Raw genomic sequence first — 22,220 nt, forward strand, 5'->3', positions numbered from 1 at the left:
ATTCTACTTGCAAGTGAATAAGTAAAAACTAAGGGCTGAAAGAATGATTAAAAAATTAATTTTTTTGGATGAAAAATTACTACCAAATGTGTTTGACCATTTTCTTCGAAAGTGACCCTTCGAACTTTTTTACCATCAATGCATTGCGCCACGTCAGCCTCCACCATCGGGTTACACTGCAGTATTTCTAACGCAACTTCGTTTATGTAAAAACTGTTCGATAATTTAATAAATCACCACCAGGGCCGCTCCCGAACCTCATCCCGAGGCTGGCGTCATGCATAATCCCTTATTTGGCTCCCCTTCCAAACCTGAGGCTCAGATCCACTTTGCCAGCTAATTACTCAGCTCTGGCATCTCATTCTACCCTCAAGTGTTGAAGTGCTTCACTGGTTGAACATTTTTTTTTTCTCTCTCTTGGAAAGTTTTTCGATTCGTTTTCCGAACAAATTCTCGATAGCAATCTCTGTATGCGCACGCACAAATAGTTATATTCAGTTTTATGCATGTTAGTGGTGTTTTAAAATCTTTAAATTAAGAGACGTTAATTGAAATTGAAGAATACGAGCACCTTTTGCTAATTTTCGCGTTTTTGCTTTCAATTTAGTTTAAATTAGGGTTTTTTTACGGGAAGATATAATCAATGCACGATTTGATCTCACTGACAGGTAAGTCTATATATGACAATAATCTTTTGAATTAGGGTTTTAGATTTTTTAAAATTGTTCTGATCAATTCGCCATTTTATTTTATTTATTTTTGTGATAGGACTTTGTTCTCAGTGGAAGCACGCGTGATTGATTGTACGAACTGTGTGGAGTGAGCGTTTAAAGTAGTATATCATGGCACAGAGTAATTGGGAAGCAGATAAGATGTACATATTGATCTGAATAATTTCTATATATAGTTTGTCATTTTATTTTTCTTTTGATATTTTTCACTTTTGCTTGGTTGCTGGGAAAAGAAACCAAAACCAAGATCCAATATAACCTTTTGTCGTATTTGTGCTATGTTTATATATTTCTTTATTTATTTTAACAGGCGCCATACATTCATGTTGAATTTATGATGAATAAATCAGATTGGTTGTTTTAGTTTAGATGTTTGTTTTGCCAATTCGCTATTCTTTTTTATCTTTTCAACTTCGTGGGTCGCTTAGAAAAAAGGTAAGGAATCCAGGATAATCGTTTGAGTCATTATCCAGAAATCAAAAGAACATTCAATAATATCAATGAAAGCCAAACAATAATAATGGTCTAACTATAGCTGAGCATCATTTATGTGAAACTTATAAGTAGAAAGAAAGAAGTTGGTGGATTTTCTTTAAAAACTCAATTCCTTTGCTATCCCGACATTTTCCTGACAGTGCGCAGAGATTTCCAGTATTGATTGTATAAGTATCCATGTACAAGGCAAATGTGTTGTTGATTGAGATTCATCTACATTTTTTGCAGGCTTGATGTTTACATTCACGATTATTTGTTGAAAAGAAACTTGCACAATTCTGCAAAAGCTTTCATGACGGAAGGGAAGGTTGCTACAGACCCTGTAGGTAAGTGATTCTTCAAGTTTGCTGGTAGGTTAAGTGTGATGTTGAATGATGTGAGAAACTTTTAACGAGATGCTCTAGAGGATGTATTTATTGTATGGATTCTATCTGTAGCTATTGATGCACCGGGAGGATTTCTCTTTGAATGGTGGTCTGTCTTTTGGGACATCTTCATTGCACGGACAAATGAGAAACATTCTGAGGCAGCTGCAGCCTACATTGAGGTTTCTAAAGTTATTGCTTTTCTTGCTAGTGTTACTCATCAATTGACATATTCTTCAAAATGCCATCTTTATGCATGGATTGTGTTTGAACTGTAACTTGTTCTGATTCATGTTGACATCCATTAGACCCAACAAATGAAAGCAAGGGAGCACCAACAGCAGCTTCAAATGCAGCACTTGCAACTCATGCAGCAGCGCAGTGCCCAGTTACAACAAAGGGATCCTAATCATCCTCCCATTGGTGGTCCCATTAATTCAATGAATTCTGAAGGGATGATAGGACAACCATCTGCCAGTGCATTGGCTATGAAAATGTATGAAGAAAGTATGAAGCACCCACACTCTATGGATTCAGAAACTTCTCCAAGTATTGATGCTAATAGGATGGCACTTTTCAAGTCAGCAACCAATAACCAAGGGTGAGACTGATAAAATGCTCTCTACTACTGTACATTTAAGTAGTTGAGGCACAATTTGCATTGACCAGATAGACAATAATTTTTTCTTCTGGTTGATTCAGCCAATCGGTACATGGCAATTCTGGGAGCATGCCTGCAGCATTGCAGCAAATGCAAGGACGGCCTCAACTGGTCAATGTAACTACGAAAATCATAATTATATAGGCACTGAAACCATTTGTACCCCGCTCACCCCTCTGCACTCATACATATGCGTGCAAACATATTTATAAATATTCCCAAGCTCAGGTCCTTTTTGCTTTCGAATATCCAGGACATTAAACAGGAAGTTAATTTGGGGGCAACTCAAAAATCCTTGCCTATGGATCCCTCCTCTATTTATGGGCAGGCAATTCTTCAGTCAAAATCTGGACTTGGTGGGGCAGGTAATTTCTCAAAATCACTAATTTCGACTTGATATAGATTTCAATTGCCACTCTTGCCAATGAAATATTCATGAGATGAGCTTTGACTAAAATAACTCCAAAATTGGGGGTGTGGACATTGAAGAGATGCACAATTGATAATAATTTGCATAACATGTACGTGTAAAACTATAATGCATAAAATCTAATTTCTATTTTAAGTAACTCTTGGGTATAGTTCATCGAAGTGTATGTAAAAAAAAAAAACGCTAGAGTGGTTGGAGTTAAAATTGGTGAGAATTCCAATTCAAGGAAAATCTAGAAAATAGCTTATGTGGCAAGAAACTTGGAAAAGGAATTCTAGGAAAAAAAAATGCTATTAAACAATGCAAAAGTGGAAGTTGGAATTAATTTTCCATTTTCTAGGGAAAATTTTCACCAATCAAACACACCCTTAGAGAAGATTTGAAATTGTACTTACTAATCTTTGCTTTAGAAACTACACTATATACTATTCATTTTCTTGGATCTCAATTATTTATTTATTTATTATTATTATTATTATTATTATTATTATTATTTTTTGCAATTCTAATTTGTTTTCAATCAAGTCCCCAGAATGTTGGATCCAACGGGTATTTATCATTTCAAATTCAATTTTGGCTGTGTCATATTTGCTATTGTTGGTTTGAGAGGCGTAAGTGAAGAATATGAAATCAAATGTGCACAGAAAAATTCTTGCCAACTTTGCTGCCTGAGAAAGACTAGAAGGAAAGCTGAATAATTTTGGATGATTGATGGATTCGATTCTATTGGCATGTATAGTTTGCTCATTTAAGGCACGTAGGATGAAGTAATGTTCTTGGTCTTCCTAGAATAAGCCAAATATTGTACTCTGCAGAATTTCTTAAAAGCACATTCTCCAAATATGACATGAATTGAAAAGCATCGAAAAATTGTGTTTAAGCTTTCCTGATAGGGAAAGAAAAAGTCAAAAGATACTCTCCTGTTTAAACTGATGAGTAATTTCACAATGTGGAGAATCAACTCTCCTGTTGCAAATTGCACAAATAATGTCCAAAGCATGTTAACCATGTAGAATGATTTGATGTCCGACAACTTGGAACGTTATACTCAGCTCTGCAAGATGCAACATATACCAATGTAGTTTTGCATGTCATTGCACTATCTTCTGATCAACATATTCACTGGTGAGCTGGAATTCATCCGTTCTGATGTTGTTTTACTCAGTTTGCGAAATTTCCTCAAAGATCTCATTCTCAGGATTGAAATATGTAGAATTGTGTCAAAACGTTAGTTTCCTTTTTGAATCAGTGAACAACTTTGTCAGATTAGATTACTGTTGCATGTAATGTATTGAGAGTTGTCAAAATACAAATTTTCCTATTCCCAGTGTTGAATCAAGGAGTCACTGGTCTTCCGCTGAAGGGTTGGCCTTTAACTGTGAGTTTCTTATGCTTTGATCCTGGCACGCTCTTTGGGCAACATTATATGGATGAATTCTTGGCATCTGATGCTTACCATATCATATAGGGCATAGACCAATTACGGCCAGGTTTGGGCTTGCAAGTGCAGAAGTCCAATTTACAGAGCCAAAATCAGTTTCTTTTAGCATCACAACAGCAGCAGGTCCTAGCACAAGCTCAAGCACAAGGAAACCTTGGAAGTTCGCCTAACTATGGATTTGGAGGATTACCAAGGGGTAACTTAAGTGCAAAAGATGGCCAAGTTGCAAGAAATGATGGATCTATATGCTCACCCGTGCAATCAAATTCGCCAAAGGTGAAGATTATCTTCTCCATATTATATAATTTACTTTTGTTGGCGTGCATTTATTTATGCTGGCTGATAAATGAACACATGCTGTCAAACATTTTCTTATTCAAACAGTGGGAATTTCAATTTTGTGCTAATATGCAACATTTGAAGAGTGTTTTCCTTTCTTGGAGTTGATAGTTTCTCTTTCTATGCAATGGAAGGATGATGGGAATATCAGGTTTCCATTTTTTCCTTGTCTACACTTTTAAGATGGGTCTGAAGGATAGAACCCTCTGATCTAGCTGTAGTTGTGTACCTGAGAATGTAACTGCATTCTTATAATATTTGTTTTTCACCAAAAATTTAAAAAAATAAAGACAAACTTGGCTCATGAAAAGAATATCCTCATTTTTCTCACTTCATTTTACCATGTAAGTCAAGTGTTCTTTGTCTTGTTTGACCATGCAGAAGTTTGTTTCATATAAGTTATCGACGACAATACTTAAAATGATATACATATATGATGTAGCACATTAGTTTCCTAGCACATGATCATGATTAGTTTCCTACTTCAATCGTGTTTTATCTTTTCTAGTTTTCTTTTATAGTTGTAATAGGTTTTATCTATTCTTTGATTAGATCTATAATTTAATCTCCTAGTATTAGTACAATTAGGGAATAATTTTGTCTATAAATACAGAGGTCACTTTTTTTTTTATCACCAAATATTATTCAACTCAGTACAAAGCAAATTATTCCCATATCGATCTTAGTTTATTACATAATTCTTATTACAAAAATTTCACAACTGCTTCTGCACCAAATTGGTATCAGCACAAGAAAGTTTACCCCAATTTGATGGCTAACAATGGTTTTGGTGGCAGTATAACCTTCGACGATGAATAGAAGTTTGAAAAAATCGAATAACGAATCAAAAGGATCGATGAAACTCGTCGCAACTTCACGCAGATGCTATTGCATTTACTGTTGAGAGCATACGTGAGCCTAAAAAGAAAAAACTAGATCGGCATGACTGGTAGGAGGACAATGACCCAACTCTACAAAGGGAAATTGGCCTCGACGTAAGAAACCCTAAGGTTGTAGTGGGTATGGAGCCGCAACTTAGACTACAGCCACGCGACCTAGGCCTTGTAGAACGAAGCTGCCCTGTTGTTGACAACCAATGCCAAGAACTCCATGAACGAGCCGCGATGTGCGCGAACCTAGATTTTCGTGAGCCTATTCCACTATGGATATGAGTGATAAAACAATGGACAAGATGGACGACATATGATGATGACCTCGGACGAGGGCTCCCAGTCGGCGGCTCGCTAGTGATTGTGACCAACTGCGAGCGCCAGTGAGGAATTTTAGGTAACCTGATATGGAGTGTTTTGATTTTTGGGGAGGACCTAATTTTTCGTAGAAAATCGTGTGTGTGTGTGTGTGTGTGTGGACGAAGTATAGGAATTAACATTAATAATGATTGTAATTGTTAGGATTAATTGTGGTTTCCTTAGTTAGAAGATCTTCCTTTTTTAGCTATTTCGTGTACTATAAAGATGTAGTTGAACTAATGTTAAATATACAGAAATTTCAGTCCAATTGTCTACATGGTATCAGAGCAAGGTTATTTCTAACCTGGTCAATCAATGGCGGATGTCGCCAATAGCAGAGAGTCCATGACCTTTGAACCATCCGATTTCGAAATAAAGTTCATTCCATCGATTAGAACCCAGGTAGTTGAAGGCATGGCAGAGAGAGGCGCAGGTGACTGTGGTGATTTCAGTCATGGAGGTCGCGGTGGCCATAGGCAGTGTCGTGGCAATCGAAGTGATCCACACGCCACTGTTATTCGGAGCCTGCCTCAGCGCACAGTTAGGTTTTCTGAAAGTAATAGAATCTCCAATCATCAGACAACAAAGCGAGAGGCAAAATTGGGTGAAGGCAACGGTCAGAAGGCCAAGATGGCCCGTGAAGTTTCGGCTTTGGCGTCAGTGATGAAGAAGAGGAGCTTCGAAAACCTTCGTGAAGTGTCGGCCTTGAGAGTGATGGATAATGGGCCAAAATTTCTTTCAACAAATGTTGGGCCGAAGGTTAATGGGCCAGAAATGGGTAACTTAGAAATGGGCCTAATATTGGGCTCCCAAAAATCAAGTGAAAAAAAGATAATGGGCCTACCTTTAAAAGGGACTGCAAATGGGCCAGATAAAAATAAGCAATGTGAATATCAGGCTGAGACAGTAAACTCAACTCCAAGCAGTGCGTTTAATTCCAAACAATTGGAGCAACTTTATCAAATGCTCTCTAGTCCGACCCCTCTCAAAAGTCCTCCTAGTTCCCTTGCACATAAAGGTAGCTTTTTGAAAGCCTTAAATACCTCAAAATGTAAAATCCCTTGGATTATCGACTCGGGTGCGTCCGATCACATGACGGATTCGTACCAACTATTCTTCGCTTACTCAACTTGTGTTGGGGATGTTAGGGTGAAAATTGCAGATGGTTCGCTCTCTTCTGTTGCAGGAAAATGGAGTATTCGAATCTCTGAATTCATAACACTAGATTCAGTCCTCCATGTTCCTAATCTGTCATGCAACTTACTCTCTATTAGTTAATTAACGAAAACATCCAATTGCACTGCTAAATTCTATTCATCTTATTGTATCTTTCAGGACCTTTCATCAGGGAAGACGATTGGAAGTGCTAAGGAGTGTGGGGGGCTGTACTACTTCGAGGAAGCTGATGTGAGTAAACTGGATCCACGTACTAGCTGTAAGTTTGCATTAGTCTCTAAGGATAGTGAACTTATGTTGTGGCACTATAGAATGGGTCACCCTAGTCTTCCTTACCTAAAACATGTATTTCCATCTATTTTCACAAATAATACTTCATTTGAACTTTAATTTGAAAGTTGCAAACTTGCCAAACATCAACATACATCCTTTCCAAGTTTCACATATAAACCATCTACACCATTTGTCATGATACACAGCGACTTATGGGGACCTTCTCGCATTCCTAATCGTACCCAAACAAAATGGTTCGTCACATTTATCGACGATCACACCCGGGTTTGTTGGGTATATCTTCTAAAAGAGAAAGCAGATGTCCGCTCAGTGTTTGAAAATTTTCATTCTATGATCCAAACTCAATTCCAAACACAACTTCAAATCTTACGTACGGATAATGGATCTGAATATTTCAATACCACTCTACAAGACTACCTAACAAAACATGGAATCGTTCATCAAAGTTCTTGTGTTCATACTCCCCAACAAAATGGGATTGCCGAGCAAGAAAAGACTTGTACTTGAAGTCGCCCGTGCCCTAATGTTTACTGCAAAAATTTCAAAAACATTTTGGGGGATGCAATTTTAACATCTACATACCTCATCAATCGTATGCCTAGTCATGTCAGAGTCACCCATACAAAGATTCCGAAAGCACTTTCCAACTTCCCGTCTAAAAACAGATCTACCCCTAAAAGTATTAGGATGTACTGCCTTTGTACACATCCACTTCCAGCATCGAAACAAACTTGAACCACGAGCAATCAAGTGTGTGTTCATTGGGTACTCATCAACTCAGAAAAGGTGTAAATGCTATGATCCATCTATTAAAAAAACCTTTATGAGCCTATGTCACCTTTTTTAAAAGCACACATTACTTCCAAAAACCTTCTCTTCAGAGGGAGAGTCTGAGAAAAGATCGGTTTTTGAATCTAGAATCCCTAAATTTCGACCTTTCTCCACCTGAAACCATCACCCTACCTTCTATTTTGCCACATACAGAAGGAAACTTGAAGGCAGGGGGAGATGTTGGAAAACAGAGCAAAGAGGAAATCCTAGTTTACTCAAGGAAGCCTAAATCAAAGTATAAGGATACTCCCACACTTGAGGCACCAAGAGAGTCAGAACTAGTGAAAGGGCCTGATGAGAATGCCTTCAACCAAATCACATCTACAGATAATGATGATTTACCCATTGCTCTCAGAAAACAACCTCGATCATGTACTCTTCATCCTATTTCCAATTTTGTGTCTTACAATAATCTATCCACCGAATTTCGTGTTTTCACGACTAATCTTGACAAGACAGAAATTCCAAGAAGTATTCAGGAGGCCTTGGAATCACCAAAATGGAAAGAAGCAGTAATGGATGAAATGACAGCCTTGAAGAAAAATGGAACTTGGGAGGTGGTAAATCTACCGAACGGGAAGACACCAGTAGGATGCAAATGGGTGTTCAATGTGAAGTATAAAGCTGATGGGACAATAGATCGCTACAAAGCTCGACTTGTTGCCAAAGGGTATACACAAGACCTATGGGATCGACTATACTGAAACTTTAGTAGTAAATTTGGACGGACCGCTTCAGCAACTAGACATTAAGAACGCATTTCTGAATGGTGAATTGGAAGAAGAAGTCTACATGACAATATCACCAAACTTCAGAACAGTACATGAAGAGAACCAAGTGTGTAAACTAAGGAAGTCTATATGGGCTCAAGCAATCACCGAGAGCATGGTTCGAAAGATTTGCAAATGTATTGAAAAAACAAGGATATCAGCAAGGGCAATCTCATCATACCATGTTTTTCAAACAATCCAGAAATGGTATGAAAACGATCCTAATTGTATATGTTGATGACATAATTGTGACAGGAGATAACATGGTGGAGATGGAAAGTCTAAAGAAGTGCTTAGCTACCGAATTTGAAGTAAAAAATTTGGGACAAATGCGATATTTTTTGGGGAATGGAGATTGCAAGGTCAAAGAAGGGTATTAGTGTCTCTCAGCGAAAATACATTCTTGATCTTTTAACTGAAACAGGCATGTTGGGATTCAAACCTAGTGATGCACCTATCGAGGCAGGAAAAATAAAGGATGCAGGGATCACAGTGGATAAGGACAGATATCAAAGATTAGTTGGTAAGCTAATCTATCTCTCGCACACTAGATCGGATATTGCTTTCGCAATTAGCATGGTAAGTCAACATATGCATTCTCCTAAGGAGGCTCATCTAGAAGCAGTATACAAAATCCTTAGATATCTAAAAGGTACGGCTAGGAAAAGATTATTATTTGAAAAGGGTCAAAAGAATCGAGTAGAGGTTTCACCGATGCAGACTGGGTTGGATCAATCGAAGATAGAAGATCTACCACTAGTTACTATACATTTGTATGGGGAATTTGGTAACTTGGAGGAGCAAAAAGTAGAATGTAGTAGCAAGAAGTAGTGCAGTGGCAGAATTCAGAGCTGTAGCACAAGGAATATGTGAAGGGTTATGGATAAAAAAAACTCTTGGAGGAACTGAAAGTTGAAATGGAACTTCCGATCAAACTTTATTGTGGTAACAAAGCAGCTATCGACATTTCTCTCAATCTAGTACAACATGACAGAACTAAACATGTAGAAGTGGACACACTTTATCAAAGAGAAAGTGGATAATGGAACTATATGTATGACGTATGTTCCTACTAAGGAACAAACTGCAGATATCTTCACCAAAGGATTGTCTCGACCGATATTTGACGATCTTAACTACAAGTTGAACATGATCAACATCTACAGTTCAACTTGAGAGGGAGTGTAGAAAATCGTATGTGTTTGTTTGGACGAAGTATAGGAATTAACATTAATAATGATTGTTATTGTTAGGATTGATTGTAGTTTCCTTAGTTAGAAGATCTTCCTTTTTTAGGTATTTCGTGTACTATAAAGATGTAGTTGAATTAATGTTAAATATACGGAAATTTCAGTCCAATTGTCTACATTTTTACCGTTGACCAAGAGGCTTTCAACAAAGGCAGCCACGGGGGTTTGACCATCCATCCTAAGAAGAAGATTATTTTCGATCAAGGGCTAATAGTCGAGGCTCAAACGTTCAAGAATCTAAGATGAAGATGAACTTGCCAAGTTTTGACAATCAATTAAATGTTAAAATTTTTTTGGATTAGTTCTATACCGTCGAAATTTTTTTCTACTAATTGAATATCTTGAAAGAAACACGTCAAATTGGTAGAGCTTCTGCGTGGTGGGAAGAACTTCAATTTAATCACCAAAGATAAGGAAAATGTGTGCTCACCTGGCCTAAGATGAAACGGTTATTGCTAAGGTGATTTCTCCCTTCGAATTATTAACAATTTTTGTACCAGTGGAATTGTTGGTAGACCAATTGCATAGTAAACGAGTACACGGAGGAATTTTATCGATTAAATGCCCGAGTTAATTTGTTTAAGACAGAGGCTAATATTCGTTACCAGATTGTTGTAGACCAACATTGGCTCCTTGATCTGTTCAACGAAGGTGCTTTGGCGATGATCCATCTCCCAAAAAACCATTTTCCCGTTGGCACATACAATAAGCTTTAAGATAAAAAGATTGGTCCTTTCCGCGTTTTTCAATAGATTGACGATAATGCTTACATAGTTGACCTTCCAGCTGATATGAACATATTCAATCCTTTCAATGTTGCCAATATCTTCGAGTGTTTTCTTTCGGATGAGTTTACCTTGCAGCTGCAAAACTCGAGGACGAGTTTTATTCAAGTGGAGGGGATTGATGTATAACATTAGTTAGCACATGATCATGATTAGTTTCCTACTTCAGTTGCGTTTTATCTTTTCTAGTTCTCTTTTCTAATTGTAATAGGTTTTATCTTTTCTTTGATTAGAACTATGATTTAATGTCCTAGTATTACTACAATTAGGGAATAATTTTGCCTATAAATACAGGGGCATTGTACACTTTTTTTTATCACCAAATATTATCCAGTTCACTTCAAGGCATATTATTCCTATATCTTTCTTAGTTTGTTACATAATTTTTACTACAATAATTTCATTACCGTTCCTCCGCCAATATAGCTCTGTCTAATTACTAAAGCTTTTAGATTAAGTGGTAATTGATTACGCAAAAGTCATGGTTTCAAGTCGCCACACATCTAGTGAAATTGTACACTTGTTAGGTTTTTAAAGGCAGAACCTAATTTTGTCAATGAGATGAGATCGACGAAGATAAAGGAGATTGTCGAAGATTACGAATTACCAAATATTGTCTGTTTAACATAATTCTGTATATAATTGTAGTTAGGTCATAATTATACTCTATGATGCTCGGACTTTCCAAAAATGGAGAAGTATTTGTGTCGACACAACATGACACGGATACTAACACAGAACAATAGATTGAATCCTTGGTTTTGAGGTCGAACATGGCAGCAAAAGGGAGAAGACGACTGCTTTTTGGCTTTGCGTCTAGGGTTTCATAGGAGTTGAGGAAGTTATATGAGTAGAAAGAAGGTAGACGAGAAGACTACTTTTTGGCTGCAGGGTTTTGCAGGAGTCAAAGAAGATAGAGGTATGCAAAAAGAATGTGAATGGATGCAGAAAGAAGAGTTGGGAAAGACAAGGTGGCTATTGGGTTTGTTGGTTAGTGGGCTTGTAGTTGGCTTGGGCTTTAGCAAATTGAATGTTAAAATTCTAGGTTATTATGAGAATAGGTTTTTGGGCAATAGAGTATTGGGCTTCTGATTTTTGGATAAGTGAGATTTTATTTTATTTTTCGATTTTTTTTTCAATAAGCAAAACAACAACCAAAAGATTAACTAACTTTTTATTTTGATTTCATTTTTGTATGAAATTTCTTATTTCTTATATTTATCATTGTGAACTTTTTATATTGTAATTGAAATGATTTAGTGTTACATTTTTTTGGCGTTAAATTTATATTTATTTCTATAATATTTTTAAAATAGTAAATAAGATATTGAAATCGATTTTTTTCTTTAATTTTTTTGAAGAGAATTTATTTTGACTTGAATTTAAATTGATTTCAAATTATAATTCAATTGTTTAAATTAATTAAAATCCAATTATTTAAAAATATATTTTGTAAAACGTATCCCGTTACCCGTATTCAAAATTCGAATTTTTTTTAACCGTATTCCCGTATCTTAATTTTAGAAATGAGAAGGATTAGACTTCTAGATATGTATCCGTATCTGAGTCCAAGCATCATAGATTACACTTACCATATTTAGATTGTACTTATTTATATGATGTAAGGAATCACTATGAAAAATTTATTAAGTTAAAACTTTTTCATAGTATCAAAGCCTACCTCGTGTACTTTATACCGAATTCTCAATGTTCTTTGGGCATAAATCAGCCTTCCAGGTGTGGTTTCTTTTGGTGGTTGATGGTTGACAGACTTTTTGTTAACATTTGACTCTTCGGTGGGTCGTGTGTTGCGAGCATCGACGGTTTTCTTTGTGGTGTAAGATTTTTAGTCGGAGCTTTAGTTTCGTTGTTGGGATACGACCTAGGTAGTTCTCTGGGGTGTATTGCTTTTGTGTTTTAGTCGAAGTGAGGTACTCGTGGACCTAGCCAACGGGAGGTTGATTTATGGTTTTGGACGATTTTGAGTGTGGTGTTGTGGGATGTTGGGATAGTTTGCTGTGGGAATGATTGGTGGTGCAATTATATATTTGGTAAGTCGTAAAATACTAGACTGTAGTGTTGTGGCATGTTTGTCAAATACTGGAGCATGCAAAGGTTATGGATTCAACTTTTGTCGCAACCTATTTAAAGAAATTGTACACTTTTTAGGCTTTGAGCAAAAATACGACCCCCTCTAAACATGAAGGGCTGTGTTTAGGACTATATATCTTGTCCTATCTAATAGCTTAAGCTTCTATATTGAGTGGTTTGACACAGGGTAGGTTTCCTACTACTACTACTATTCAAGTTGTGAAGAGGATATGTTTACAGTCGGCAGAAGCTGAGTAGGTATGATATTTCGATGCCCTTTGATTTGGTTACTTGATTCTCACTAACAGATGGCAATCAAAATTCCTTACGATAAGAGGAATCAATTGTGAAGTAATCTTATTTGGAAGCAAAAAGTTCTATCATTTGATTAGATTGTTCAAGCATGTGCAATTCATTTACTTTTTTTTTTTTGGTTCCAAATTAGGTTATTTCTAGATATCTATATAATAGTGTGTGCACTTGTTTTTACAAGATTATATTCTAACAAATTGGTCAAGATCTTGTGTAGTTATTCGAAATAGAGAATAAATTAGGATAGTGTCCTCTAGTTTACTAGGACCTAAAATCAATTGAAATTGTGTCTTATCAACTATAACTTATTTTACTTATGGCGGTTCAATTGGACAAATTTACGTGACATCGTGTCATAAGCTAGGTAACTTTTCTTAAGTTGTGTTGTGTCTATGTATGTTGACATACTTGGACAACTCAAACCAGAAGGACACTTAAATCTTTTTTCTTGAATATATAATTTTAGATAGGTTAAGGGTACAATTATGGTTGATTCAATGATATTTTAGTATCAAATGTGTCTTTTAAATGGAAAAATGGGGATAAATCTTTTAACTAGGAAATTTTAGGTATGATGAGGAAAAAATTGTAGTAGTGTAGAGAAAAGCATAGTTGTTCTAATGGTTAGCCCTTTGGTTTAAAAACCACTACTGAATCCTGCCGTAAGGCTTGCCTCATAGTGATGCGAGCAAAAAAACCTAAGATGTTGGTTATGAGACAGTTTTTTGGAGCTCACACCTCAGTTATGTGAGGCACTTGCCTTACAATGCCTCAAAGCTTGTAAGGCGTGCACTTCATAATTCTCTGAACATATTTACTTTACTTTAGTTGTGGGTCGACAAAACATAAAAGTTCTGGTTGACCCATTTTGGGAATAGCTCACTGCCCACCAAACATTAATGCGTTTCTCATATACCCACATTGGGAATAGTATACTAACCTACCAACTAAAGAAATAGTTTCTTTTTCGTTAGTTATGAACTTTCTTTTTTTGTTTGCATACTTTATATTGTTTACTTAATAATTCTCAGAACATATTTACTTTGCTTTAGTTGTGGGTCGACAAAACATAAAAGTTCTTGTTGACCCATTTTGGGAATAGCTCACTGCCCACCAAACATTAATGCGTTTTCTCATATACCCACATTGGTAATAGTATACTAACCTACCAACTAAAGTAATAGTTTCTTTTTCGTTAGTTATGAACTTTCTTTTTTTGTTTGCATACTTTATATTGTTCACTTCATAATTCTCTGAACATATTTACTTTGCTTTAGTTGTGGGTCGACAAAACATAAAAGTTTCTGGCTGACCCATTTTGGGAATAGCTCACTGCCCACCAAACATTAATGTGTTTCTCATATACCCACATTGGGAATAGTAAACTAACCAACCAACTAAAGTAATAGTTTCTTTTTCGTTAGTTATGAACTTTCTTTTTTTGTTTGCATACTTTATATTGTTCTATTATAAATTTGAAGATAGTTTCTGATTTGTTAAGAGCTTATGAGGGTTATGACTTACATCTCACCTTATGGAAGGAAAAGTGCCTCAATAAATCGACGAGTAAGCATCACAAATGGCATTTAACCATCTGGGGCATTTAATGAAAGCCTCAGGTGAGGCAGGATTTGAGTTTGTAAGCCTAAAAGGTTTTGTCAGAATTGCATCAACTATTGTTTTCTCTCTTTTGGTAATCCATATATGAAACCCCTAACCTAGATTATTTTTCCCACCATTGTTTTTCAAGTTGCCTAAAGGTTTTGGTTTATCTATTTTAAAATACATGTTTGTATACAATATTTCCTTAGCTGTTCCTATCTTCATTTTGGAAGTTGTGCCATCATTCCTAGGTAATCCATATATCAAACTAGAAAAAGTGCCACTAGGCATGTTGAAATACTAATATTTTGCAGTCTATCTTTAGAGACACCTTTCAAAAAAAAAAAAAAAAAAAGTCTTATCTTTAAAGATATTAATGGCCAGATACCCATGGGCCATCAAATTATGGGTGTGGATAATTATTGATTCCTAAATTTTTCCCCAATAAGTAGTTCGTTCTAGAAAAAAAACTGTTGTTAGAGAATTGTGTAGCGATCGATAAATTTCAAATTTTAAGGCGATAATTTTTCGCAAATTCTTCTAGGAAAGATAATATTCGCGTCGTTTCAAGTTTTCCCCAATTTATGCTCTTTAAGATGGTCATGTATTAAGTATGCTCACATGGTGTGGCCTATGTTAATTACGTGGATTACCTTTGAAAATTTATTTTGCGACAAATTGTAGTAAAAGTTTTAAGTCATGTTTTGTTGTCAAATAGTATTAGAGTTATTAGCCATATAAGTCGTGATTCAATTAAGATTTTTAATTTCTATTGAATACTTGATATCGCAAGATTATTTTTTTAATTATTTTGATTGTGAGAATTAGTATGCCAATATTGGGCTCTAATCGAATTCAAATTATTTTGTATATAAAGGCCTTAAGAAAAAGTTCATTTGGATATCTTATTTTTGATATGCATTAATCATATTTCCTAGAGATATCATATGTGATAGAGTCCTAATTACCATAAATCTAGGGAGGTTAGTGATTGATTAAATTCCAATTGAATTGAAATTATAATTCAAATCAAGAGGGAATTTCGGTCATTTAGGACTCCATTTGAACCAAACAAATGCTCAGGCTCGACTATAAGTGAATAAAAAGGGGGAAATATATTTGAGAAGAGAATAGGAAAGGAAAAGAAAATAAAAGCGTTGCATTGAATTTCTAGTGTTGGTGCTTTTGAAGTCCACACACACGGTGCTTAAACACTAAGACTTATTTCAAAAGAGGTAGATTCAGACCCTCGTTTTATTTCAATTCATGTTATGGTTGAGCATGTACAATTATGATTAATAGCTTTTCTTTATGTTATGTGCAACTCCTTTTGGGGTTAAATTTTGAAATGGTGGTGTACCATATATGTGAAATTGGTGGCGTAGTAGTGCACCAAATGTTGGTATGTCATCTTATCATCGATATGCTCATTCTTTAAAAAGTTATGCATGAGTATATGTTTACATTATGATATGATATTGATATAGTTCACATATGAGTCTATTGAGAGTTTCTATGAAAGACTCAACCCCCTTGCCTAACAATTTCAGATTAATGCGGTCGAAGGCGGCGTGGAGGAGAGCAGTTTTGCATTGATGTAAAACCTAAAATTATTGTTGAAGTCATGTAATGTTTGAACAAATATTTCAATTTCTGGATATTTCAATTTAGCAATTTTGAACGTGTCAAGACATTTGTTCGATGGAAAGTTATTCATCAAGGATAGGATATTTTCTTTTGGTTCATCTAGTTGTTATGAGTTTCGAAGCTAAAGTGTTCATAAATCATAGGGGTTATCTCTCTCTCAAATTCGAAATCATGGATTTTGAGCATCTAATACTAAAGTTATTAATATCATGATTTAGAAGATCTAAAACTCAAGTTAGTAATGTTTTCTCGAGGGCTGCCTTAACATACTGAAAACAGATACAGTCCGAATTTAAAAATCATTTTGGCCCACCTATCGATTGAATTTTTATATGAAATTTTAACATGTAATTTTCCATAATATGTTAACAGTTCAAATTTTGTAAATTTTGGACTTCGTTCGGTAACCAAAAGGATTTTTTCAGAAAGACTTCCAAAGGTAAAAATTCCAGTTTTATTTTACAGCTGGTTCCTGAAGTCTTAAAGCTTTTGGTCCAAGTTTATTTTCGCACTTTTATGAACAAATTATGTATGATTATGCTAGTTCAAGTTTGAGTAGTGTTGATAGGGCTTAGGGCGCTACAAATTGGATTTGTAAGATATTTTCTTAATAGCATTGGTTGCTGATAGGATCCCCAGTCTCTGTACTTCAACTAATGGAATTCCCCAGATGCTGCTATGGATTATACTGATGCCTAGATGCTACTTGCTGCTGATCTAGGAGAAATGTTAGGCAATAGATGTGGTAATAGGATTTTGATATACTGAATTTGCTGACAATTGAGGCTTGTTACTGTAATGATTTGTAAATAGATTTATTGCAATGCATAGAAACTGGAAATAGAAATTGAATGAACAATTCCAAGCATTTGAGAGGCTGGATCTCTCCTGATGGACACAGCCAACTACTCAATATTTGCCTAAGCGTTCTGCTCCCTCTCCTATTACATTTATACTATTACTTTCCCCCTTATTCCCCAAACTACCTTTGATAACTAACTGGATTTGGGGGGGTCTATTAGTTGCCCAAGTATTAATTGAAAGCTGTCATTACATTTTCTCATCAATGATTGGAATGAAAAAGTGGGCTTGCATATATTTTTTGATTTGATTTTGTGATAAATTCATTTTCTTCTTTCATGCTTAATGTTTTTGTCGTTTTTGTATTCTTTTTATGCCTATTAAAGGTTTTTGGTCCTCTTTTAGGATTATTTTCCTGGACGGTTTGGACCCGTGTCAACAATGTTTTCTCTTTGTTTATGATAAGGAACATTATGACTACTTATTAGAAATGTGGGAATGTGATTTGCTTACTTGAGAAGGTCCTTGCTGTATTAAAGAGTATAGCGTGGATTTTTTTATTTTTATTTTTATTATTTTTTTTTATGTGAGCAAAACATGAACACAGCCTTAGTGGGTTTTCAGGCTCCACCAAGAAAGGCTAATGGAGTTTGGATTCCTTGGCAGTATATAAATTCAAACTCACGAGAACTAAAGGAAGGAGGCATAGACCAGGTCCTACTAAAAGCAAAACAATGCACCATATGAAAGAATGAAATAAATGGGAAGTATTACTTCCTATACAAAGAAAGCAAGTGAGAAGCAAACTAACTCACTCTAATACTGGGAAGTCCATACCCGTCACTTTGTACAATAGACCGAAGTTGTCATGGGAGGTCAAGAGGTTTATACTCTTGATAATGGCGCTGGTCCCAACCTGATGCAAGTGAATTGGATTTTTTTTCCTTTTTTTTCCTTTTTTTTTTTTTTTTTTTTTTTTTGCCGGGGGGGGGGGGGGGGGGGGGGGGGGGGGGGTGTTGGAGTTCTTAAGCTAGAATCGTGAGTCTACCGTCGTCATCGTTAATGGATTTTTAATTAGGACTAAAGGATTGGACTAAAATTTTAATGTGCGCCCATAGGATCATGATCTTGTTGGTGAAGTGCAATTTGAGGGAGTTAATTTAAGGGAAATTTTCGTAAATTAACCTGTAATTTTTTTTAAAAAAAATTAGGCGGCAGTTTGTAACTTTGACTAGGTGGTATATGACATGTTTAGTCTGTTTCCATTATTTACTTATTAAAATGAAAAATATGACTGTTATACCTTGGTTTTCATTTATGTTTTTCCTATTGGTTTCTGACTCCCATAACCTTTTTCGATATGTACTATCGAATTTGACAGTGCTCAAAATCTTTATGCCATCATTTGTACACTGCTGTTCTGTTGTTTAGATGGCTCTCTGATTTTTAGAATTAAGTTTTACAGAGTATTTCTGAGCATCAAGCTGGTGTTCATGTATTAGTCCACGCTCTACGAGCAGATTTTGTAGTTGATTGGATTATAACATTAGTTTCATGCACATATTTTGGAGTTTTGCCTGTCGAACTTGTATCTGTCATGGAAATTGGAGTTCTTGATATAACATGACATGTTATTTTTGGCATTTTATATGTTTCCCTAGTCACAGGATGACTTGGACAATTTTAGAGATGTTGGTTCCTTTGATGAGAACGTGGAATCATTTTTGTCGCATGATGGAGGAGATGGAAATATATGTGGCACTTTGAAACAAACTCTTTCTGAGCATAAAACAGAATTGTCCAAAGGTGGCCCTTAATCACATATTTTCTATGCCTGTGAGGATTTTTGTTCCCTCGTGCAATTCTGATCATGCCATAAGTATCAATTCACAAGCGAAAATTAATTTCAGGTTTTTCTTTTGCGGAGTTTGGTTGCATACGAACGAGAAACAAAGTGACTAGCTGTCATTTCTCTTCGGATGGGAAATTGTTGGCTAGTGCTGGACATGATAAAAAGGTATAAGCCTTGTAGGGATAGCAGAAGATTTGTAGATTGTGACTAGCAAATTTCTATTGAATATGTTACTGAGGAAGTTTGACTTATCTGTACAAATTCTTTAACCGTGTTATGCTGCTATTATGTTACTAGTATAGTTTATTTTCTCAATTACCGAAATCTAAATGTGTACTTGTAAACCTTCTTTTTGCTCTTGCCAGAAAGGATCTGAAGTCTAATAGTAAGTTTTAGGAAATTTGTGAGAAATAGTTTACACACAATACATAATCTATAAGTAGGCCAGGATAATCTGCGGCCTGTAAATGACATAATGAAGCGTAAGCAGAATTTTATGCCTCTAGAGTATATATAGGCAACCTTTTATGTTTCATTTCAATTTTTTTCATATATTACTAGGAATCCTGTTGTATTGTTGGCTCTTGATTCTAAGTCCTGCCATGTCCCGCTAATTATCTGTTCTATTGCATCAGGCCGTCTTTTGGAACATGGATACCCTGCAAACAGAGACCACTCCAGAAGAACATCAATATATAATTACGGACGTTCGCTTCCGGCCAAATTCAACTCAACTCGCAACAGCCTCATATGATAAGTCTGTCAGAATGTGGGATGCAGCTAACGTAATGATCTTGAGCTCTTCTCTTCTCTTCGATTTTATTTTTATTATTATCATTTTTTTCCAGTTGGTTGTTCAATATGTACCAATATCATTGCAGGGCCTTGCTTCTGCTCTTCCAGTCAGTTTAGAATATATGCCCAGTTAAAACTTCTTTATGTTTGTCTGACGAGATAAACCTGTATCTGTATCTATGTTTGAAAAGTATTATTCCACGTCCATGGGTACTTGTTCAATTCGAATTTACTGATGCAGCCAGGCTATTGTTTGAACGCATATACTGGGCATGCTCACCATGTTATGTCCCTCGATTTTCATCCCAAGAAGAATGATCTTTTTTGCTTCTGTGATAGCAACAATGAAATTCGCTATTGGAATACCAATACATTTTCATGCACTCGGATTTCTAAGGTTAGGCTTCACAAACGATCTTGGATTCTTCTGTCTTTGTTTTTAATAGGTTGAATTCATTAGTTGTATTTCTGAAGGACTTTTTTTTTTCCTTGTGTAGCAAGGAGGCACTGCACAAGTGAGATTTCAACCAATGACGGGACAGTTACTGGCAGCAGCAACACAGAAAGTAGTCTCTATCTTTGATGTTGAAACTGACAGGCATATTCACTCGTTCCAGGTTTGAGTGCATGCAGAGTAGCTTTATATATCAAAATGATAGATTAATTATGCAACGAGAGTAAATGTTATTGTTTTTTCTATTTGGTGAATATGTTTAATTACATGCTTGCCTTCCAAAATTTTGTGTTATTAGGAACATTCTGGAGTAGTGAACTACCTTTGCTGGGATCTCAGTGGCGAATTGTTGGCCTCCGTCAGTGAGGACTGTGTTAAAGTTTGGTCCATATCTTCTGGAGAATGCATTCATGAACTCAACTCCAATGAGAACCAATTCCATTCTTGCGTTTTTCATCCAAATTATTCTGCTCTTTTGGTGATTGGTAGTTTGCGGGTAATTCCTTCTCTCCTTTATCGGTTCTAATGGAACTATAGTCTAATCTGCCTTCACCTGTATTCACCTGATAATGGGTCGGTTTGCTTTTTTTGTGATTGTGATAAATGACCTACTTCTGATTGCGCCTGTGTTGTGTATAAAGTTACATTGGAGAAAACATATTTTGGTCATAAGATTTAAAACCTAATCATGTTCTAACATTTTTAATAAATCCCATGTTCGAACAAGTGTACCTGAATAAAAAGGGATGCATGGTTGAGGAATGATTTTGGATCCAAAATTCAGATATGGGCAAGGGAAAGCAGATTACAGTGTTCAAATCTTTAGGTGAAAAATATTGAACTAAGCCAAAGTGACCGAATTGGTTAACATAACGGCTGACCGACCCTCACATTTTCCGCGTGGGTCCCGCCTGAATTAAAAAATGCTGACTCTCCATGTGTGTGTGTGGTTATCCCCTATGTCAACCCCTATGTTAGCGAAGCAAAACCCATAAATATTATGGTTTAATATGATTTGCATCCTGTTATTCTATCTGTTTTACTGGATCATAACCTAGATTTTCTTCTGTAATATGTTCTACTAGTCATTAATAATATCCCTAAGAGTTGCCATTTTTTTTTTTATTTATTAAATTTTTTTTTTCATTTGTTTGGTGTAGTCTCTGGAGCTATGGGACATGGTTGAGAACAAAAGCATGACAGTTCGGGCACATGAGCACATCATTTCTGCTTTGGCACAATCACCAATGACGGGAATGGTTGCCTCAGCAAGCCATGACAGTTCTGTTAAGTTGTGGAAATAAGTGAAGATTAATAAATTTTGACAGAGATGGTTTTCTCGTTTATTTCATAAGAAATGTTGTTATATAAATGGTTCGTGTCAGCTTTTGGAGATTTCTGGATTGAAAACGGTGAGTTTAAGAAGCTTGCGGTCCAGGTTGATTGGCGTAAGTTGCAATTGAAATTTCCTTGTAATAAAGATAGGTTTTGGATTTGCTTGTGAAATCCACGAAGTCCAGTGTCCTGCGTCCTTCCATAACATGACATATGTTCTGTTTTTCCCTCATAAAGTGAATTTAAGAGCATGTTTTGTATGCTGTTTGGACAGTATTGTTTAATTCTTTAATTCAGTGTGTTTAGCATTCTAAGCATGCCAAAAGATTACATGGGATTATGGAAATCATACTAAAAAATCATAGTAGAAATTCAACCACTAACTGATTCTCAAGTCAATCCTCTGGATAAATAGCATTACTCTAATCAAATTAACTCCGTGTGAAAAAACTAGATGTAAATTATGGGTTGCTGTGGTGTCTCATATTTTTATAAAACTAGAAAATAATACCA

General features: G+C 35.8%; 2 protein-coding genes across 11 annotated transcripts; both read left to right on the forward strand.

The window, feature by feature from the left end:
- Nucleotides 1–228: 228 nt before the first annotated feature.
- LOC111405799 (transcriptional corepressor LEUNIG_HOMOLOG-like) lies at nucleotides 229–18,201 on the forward strand. 8 transcript variants are annotated; one of them, XM_023034841.1, is made up of 12 exons: nucleotides 229–508; nucleotides 608–668; nucleotides 769–874; nucleotides 1,455–1,552; nucleotides 1,664–1,773; nucleotides 1,900–2,192; nucleotides 2,294–2,369; nucleotides 2,506–2,617; nucleotides 4,011–4,060; nucleotides 4,151–4,399; nucleotides 7,048–7,119; nucleotides 16,374–16,590. In XM_023034841.1, exons 3-12 carry the CDS (start codon nucleotides 843–845, stop codon nucleotides 16,422–16,424), a joined length of 1,143 nt encoding a protein of 380 aa, XP_022890609.1. In that variant the 5' UTR covers nucleotides 229–508; nucleotides 608–668; nucleotides 769–842; the 3' UTR covers nucleotides 16,425–16,590. The 8 variants fall into 8 exon arrangements, with proteins under 8 accessions (XP_022890609.1, XP_022890612.1, XP_022890608.1 ...); XM_023034844.1 differs by having other exon boundaries at nucleotides 7,048–7,147; nucleotides 16,374–16,393; XM_023034846.1 differs by lacking the exon at nucleotides 7,048–7,119 and adding an exon at nucleotides 4,508–4,613 and having other exon boundaries at nucleotides 230–508; nucleotides 16,374–16,416.
- Nucleotides 18,202–18,590: 389 nt separating this feature from the next.
- Nucleotides 18,591–21,980, forward strand: LOC111405801 (transcriptional corepressor LEUNIG_HOMOLOG-like). Of its 3 annotated transcripts, none has more exons than XM_023034849.1 (7): nucleotides 18,591–19,107; nucleotides 19,182–19,288; nucleotides 19,759–19,908; nucleotides 20,160–20,315; nucleotides 20,416–20,535; nucleotides 20,671–20,868; nucleotides 21,533–21,980. In XM_023034849.1, exons 3-7 carry the CDS (start codon nucleotides 19,774–19,776, stop codon nucleotides 21,674–21,676), a joined length of 753 nt encoding a protein of 250 aa, XP_022890617.1. In that variant the 5' UTR covers nucleotides 18,591–19,107; nucleotides 19,182–19,288; nucleotides 19,759–19,773; the 3' UTR covers nucleotides 21,677–21,980. The 3 variants fall into 3 exon arrangements, with proteins under 3 accessions (XP_022890617.1, XP_022890618.1, XP_022890616.1); XM_023034850.1 differs by having other exon boundaries at nucleotides 18,591–19,077; nucleotides 20,005–20,315; XM_023034848.1 differs by having other exon boundaries at nucleotides 18,591–19,077.
- The last annotated feature ends 240 nt before the right edge of the window (nucleotides 21,981–22,220 follow it).

Source organism: Olea europaea, chromosome 12 (genome assembly GCF_002742605.1).
Source record: "Olea europaea var. sylvestris chromosome 12, O_europaea_v1, whole genome shotgun sequence".
NCBI classification, from domain to species: Eukaryota; Viridiplantae; Streptophyta; class Magnoliopsida; order Lamiales; family Oleaceae; genus Olea; species Olea europaea.